This window comes from Sphaeroforma arctica (assembly GCF_001186125.1).
Source record: "Sphaeroforma arctica JP610 unplaced genomic scaffold supercont1.826, whole genome shotgun sequence".
Classification (NCBI taxonomy): Eukaryota; class Ichthyosporea; order Ichthyophonida; genus Sphaeroforma; species Sphaeroforma arctica.
Window position 1 is genome coordinate 11,317 of NW_014039732.1, and position 5,781 is coordinate 17,097.

At 42.2% G+C, this 5,781-nt stretch overlaps 1 protein-coding gene across 1 annotated transcript in view; it reads left to right on the plus strand.

Annotated features, from left to right (window-relative positions):
- Positions 1-1,494, plus strand: part of SARC_08780 (hypothetical protein) — a gene marked incomplete at both ends in the record, with an annotated part of 2,440 nt that extends 946 nt beyond the window's left edge. Inside the window, one exon of the mRNA XM_014297228.1 lies at positions 1,387-1,494. Within this exon, the coding sequence (XP_014152703.1) occupies positions 1,387-1,494 (108 nt within the window). The remainder of the gene's footprint in view (positions 1-1,386) is intronic.
- Between the last annotated feature and the right edge of the window lie 4,287 nt (positions 1,495-5,781).

Sequence of the window (5,781 nt, forward strand, 5' to 3'; positions counted from 1 at the left end):
TGTAGGGTGTATATGATGAGTGTGTATGTAGGGTGTTTATGATGAGTGTGTATGTAGGGCGTATATGAGGAGTGTGTATATGATGAGTGTATATGATGAGTGTGTATGTAGGGTGTATATGATAGGTGTGTATGTAAGCTGTATATGAAGAGTTTGTAAGTCCATAAATTGTATGTGTACATGAGGTTGTATGTGTGTAAGTATATTTTGTCGTATGATGGTGGGTGGCTATACGAAGTGCTGAACTGTCTGAGATGGAGGACGAAGGTTCTTACACAGGGTTTTAGGGTTTGGGGTTTAGCTAAAACTCGACGTGATTGTGCACATAGGCAGCGCATATGCCATGTATGTTTGTCTATATATATATTCATGCAATTAAAACCCATGTGAAAGTGCTGAGATGCTTGTTGTTAGTTAGCTGAGCATCTATTTGTCGTATGAGCGTGTGGAGGCTGCCTTAACAAGAACTGATTAGGCATGCATACAGTTTGTATAGTTATGGGATATAATAAATACCATGCAAATTGCTGTTTGCCGTATGAGTGTGTGACTGTTTCCTTAGAAAGAACTGGTTAGGCATGCATATAGTTTTGATACGGCCGTTGTTGGCATGTACCAGCGTATTTCTGTGTGTTTGCGAGCATGCGTGTTTGTGACTGTCAAGAGTGTCTCCGCTCAATTTTGACCCTATTGAAGGCTTACACGCTGTATGTATATGTATATGTATATGTATATGTACATGTATATACATGTATATGTATATGTATATGGATATATATCTATATATATATAGGTATATATATATATATATATATATTGGAGTATTGAGGAACCTTTCGCGTGTGTTTCCTTGTTTTCGAATTATGCATGCATGCATGCGATTGTTTACGTGTGCTTGTGTACTGTGTAGTATCCTTAAAGAATTGACATTGTAATTTTGTTAAAAAATTACGACATGGCAAGGAGTGTTTGTTAAGCTAGTGTATGTTTGCGTGTACGTGCATAGTCAAGTGTGTGGGCGTTCTCCTATGAACGGTCTTGTGTTCTACACCTGAAGGTTCGTATATGCTTATGTATACATAATATGCACATGTATCTTCTCCCGAGAGGATATATGTCGCTGCATATTGCAAGTGTTGTTTTTGGATGTGCTGTGTACATCCTTGTGTTGTAGTGGTGGTAGGCTTGCTCATTCCGGTGCGAGTGGTTTTAATTCATGATAGTAAAACTTAACAAGTCGACAAACAGCCCTACAACTTGTCGTTCTGGCATGTGTTTAATTGAGGAAATCAATATACTCCTTGACTTCAACGATTCTGCACTAATTTTGTCGGCTCTTTTGTAGTGTCGGCTCTAACAAAGTCACTGATTTGACGTAATGTGCAGGAGAAAAAAGTTAAAGACAAGCTCGATCTGCAAAAGGACAAAGACAGCAAAGCCGAAAAGAAGGAGAAACGGAAGGCAGCCACCGTGAAGCAGGAGAGGCGCCGATGATGTGAATCTTGAATTCGAATAATCAACGTGACATATAGTGGAATACAGTATAAATTGTATTTTTACTCGTTCTTATTATAGCGTAATTAGTCATAGCCTTTTGAAAATTGAACAATTGGTTTATATATTCTCTTGTTTGCCGGTGCAGTGATCACAATGGCATCACTTGTGGGTTGTTGAAGTGTGCTCACACCAAATTGAAATATATTAGTTGTTATATATTTATATATATATATATATATATATATATATCACAAGAAGGGATCAATAACGTTGCTTCTCCTGTAGTTATTATATCACAAGAAGGGACCAATAAAGTTACTTCTCCTGTAGTTATTATATCACATGAAGGGATCAATAACGTTACTTCTCCTGTAGTTATATTTGTACTAACGGGTTTTGTGGTTTTAGCTACTTTGGAGCGATCGCCGGCAACTTCAATGTTACGTGGCTCATTGGTGTGCAAGCGTTTTGTCGGTGCAGTGATCACAGTGACATCATTTTTTGGTTGTTGAGGTGAGCTCACACCAAATTGAAATGTATTATTGTGATTGTCGTTTGGCGTTGTACTGAGGCGGGATTCAAGGTCCACGATTTTCTCTTGTAGGGTTTTAATTAGGTCGTTGAGCATTGCGATCGACTTGAACAAATTTGCCCAGTCCTCGGGTGAAGGAAATACAAGAGTAGCGTGATTTAAATCCAGCTTGAGTTGCATGGAAGATTTGTTATCAGCTGTAGGAAGCACTTCTCAATGATGCGTCGAACAATCTGCGCCAAGGTTAGCGGTCGGAAATCGGCCGGGGATGCAATACCCGTGTCCGTTTTCTTCAGATGGGCTGCCAAGAGAGTACAGTTGAGAGCTTTAGGGTATGTACAAGCCATTAAGAGGGTGAAGAATGTCTCAGCCAAGATGCTATTAAGTGGGCTGTCAGAATCAGGGCGTCCCATAGTCGGGGGTTCAGTTGATCGTTCTACTGCGGCAATAAGGAGAAGAATATAGATACCATCTGGACCAGGACACTTGTTTGGATAGCACAGTATTACCTCCAACACCATATCCGAGTGAATAACTGCTTTCGATGGAGGTGTTGGTGCTGTGTCCGGTGGGATGACGTGTGGGTTAGGTAGGTTGAAGAGATCTTGGTAGTAATCCGTCAGTGCAGCGCCCGAATCCTGAACACGCGGTATACAAGGCTGACGCGGTGATCGACGTTGATGTGCGATATTCTTATACCTCTGGATGTTGTGCTGGGCAACAGATCGCGGGCGGAACGTGTGATTCGGCAGTCGTTGTACCCACGGTCTGTCAGTGTCCTAATAGTAACCTCCAAAAATGGCAGAGTTCGATGTGTAGCGCCAGATTCGATCTAGTATCCGCTCCAATCCGTCTGACGGACCAAGTATTTACAGGTATGACCGTAACAGATGTTGATGCTCACGGATTTCTGCTTGAAACAACAGGGTGTGGGCCTTGTCGTGTAAATGATGCATTCGGTGGCGATACCGGTTGTAGCCGTGGGATGGAAGACTCTGGTGCTGAGGTGGGGGTTGAGACAGAGGCACTCGCCGAAGACGGATTACTGGTTTATTTGGGACAACCTGAAGATCGACTCCGAATTTGAAGTCCTCGTAGATACTGTGATCCGCAAGCAGGTGGGGTCCATTGATCGTGAATGTATGACCATACTGTCTATCTTTGCAATTGAAATCACCCCAAACGACATCTGGTTGGAAGTTGCCGATCTCAGGAGGATTCATGTAGTGTTCAACTTCTGCCTTTGTTAAGGAGTTGAGTGGGAGGTGGCATACAGCCATCCGAATACCAGTGCAGGAGAAGAAAACCGCATATGGTAATGAATGAATGAGGTGGAACTTCGATAAGTGATGCTTGGAAAACATTATCAATACCACAGGGCGAAGGATGTACAGGGCTGTGTCGTGCAGTGTGATGTAAGATACGATGCATTGTGGAAGAACGTACATGATTCAGAAAAGTTGCATTGTGCCAGGTTTCAACCACACACATAACGTCAACCTGATCTAAAATCGATATAACATTTACACACTTATCTGGTTTCGCCGGATTATCTATTTTGAGAACTCGTGGGCTAAGAAAGGTCCTACCATTATTCGTCCTCTGACAAGTTGACATCGGGTTTTGAATTGTTGATTTCCATGTCGCCATCTGCATCACGTGCTTCCAGTTGATCTGCCTTCTCCAAGAGTCGGGAAACCGCTGATGGGGCAGTTGGGTTGCGTGCTGAGTCCTGGGTTGTGGGGTTGTCTCGCTTTGATTCCTCAATGCACTCGGTTGTAGATTTGAGGATATCGATATCTACTGATTTTGCCGAAGGATTCAGAGTAGATCAAGACTGTTGCCGATGATCTCAAGTGCCAAGTCTGTATCGCCGGGCCTCGCGCTTGGTTCGAAGATAGTGTATAGTTGCTGCTTTGGCTGAATCTGGGTGCTTATTAGAGCGGGGATCGATATCTTCGTCAAGGCGCCAATTCCAGGAATCATTCGTAATTCGTTTCAATCTGGCGTCGTCCCCAGCGGAAATGCAGATTCGGATGATGCTGGTTGCTTGGCCTTGACGATTGCGTTCGGAAATTGGGTTCGATGGCAGCTACCAGAGAAGATGATGACGTTTTAAAAAAGGGTGGGAGCGACACACCTCGAAGGTATAGCGTGAGGAAGGCTTGCCATTTGGAAATAGTGCTTTGAAGAAGAAGCAGACAGAAGTTATATCCGTCAACTCGTCTAGAGATTTTTCATGAGCTCTTCAGAAACTGCTGGGCGGGCTATTACTTTTGGTATTGGAGGGGATTGTCGTGTTTTAGGGGACGGTTTTGTAGATTTAGCTACTTTAGAACGGTAATTGCGATGTTACGCGGCCCTTTGGTGTACAAGCATTTTGCCTGTGCAGGTGTGCAAGGCACATTGGTGGGAGGGGGGTGCGAGGTTTCGGGTTTTTTTCTTATTCTTTTTTTTTTTCGGGATATGTTTTTTATTTCCGTCTTCAGTTCTACACTGGTGACCTCGGGGCTAAGATCAATACGGTTTGGGTATTAGGCATAAAACTTGACCGTAAACTTATAATTTTATGATTTATAAACGGTTGACTGACTATTGAGGGCAACTTTACAAACGAAATTATAATGTATTTCACTTCGAATTTCGACCTTTTTAAACGAAATGGGCTATACGACCTTTGTCAACCAATGAGAATCTGCTTACGTTTCATTCAAACGGCTGGTAATATTTGAACTGTTGTATTACTAACTGCGCTAGTAACTAGAGAATTAATGCAAATAAGATTTAAAACGTAAGTAGTAATGCGTTGTGCAAAAAGAACCTTCTTTTTCATACCTGTCCTATTTAAGTTTAACAGACGCTTCACGCTTCACGCTTCACGCACGCCCACGAAAGCTGTAATTCCGCCGGCCAACTTCAGTCTTCAGTCATGCCACCGAGTAACCTCAGCGACAAAGCCGATCAGACCGACCAAGGGGGCGTACACAACCAGAAGACCTATGTCCTTTATGCAGAGTTTGGCAGACCATACAACAAATGTATACTGTTAGAGCTACTTACACTTTGCGAAATGCCATTCTCAGTCAGTTGTACTGTTTGGGTTCATATAGTATATGTAACAGTCTCAGTAGAAACTACACAAGAGAACGGCCATTGCTTCCAATGGACTAAGTGACAGATTCAAGAATGGCATCTCTGGGGAACTCTGTCGATTCGCTGCTAAGTAGACTTTACAGCTAAGCAGTTGCAATGCATCTATGTGTGTAGTTTCATTTAAACCTTAATAAGTCCTGCTACTCCTTCTACACTTTCGTGTGTCTAGTGAATGAGGGTAAAATTGTGCAAGTTCTAAGGAATGATCTAGTACACCCATTCAGTATCAGCATTTGATTAAAAACAAAGCCTAGACGTGATCAACCTTTATTTTTATGTAATTGTTAGCGTGTGAATACATAACTTTACAGAATAAATCGTTCTTATTCAAGATATTGAATACATTAGGTTCCAAATTATTATCTTTCCTCAAATCGTACTCTCGATGAGACAACCACTTACCCTCAATCACGACATCACGAGATTCTACTCCCAAGCAATACCCTTAATATAATCCCAGTATTGTCTGTCGTCATATTAAGACTGCGTGCCACTTTGTTTGCTATTTCGCACAATGGTTTGTCGTGTCGTTCGTTGGTAAGTTTGATGAGTTTGGTGTCGACGTCGTACATTCATGAGATCCTTTTAGATGAAGTGCA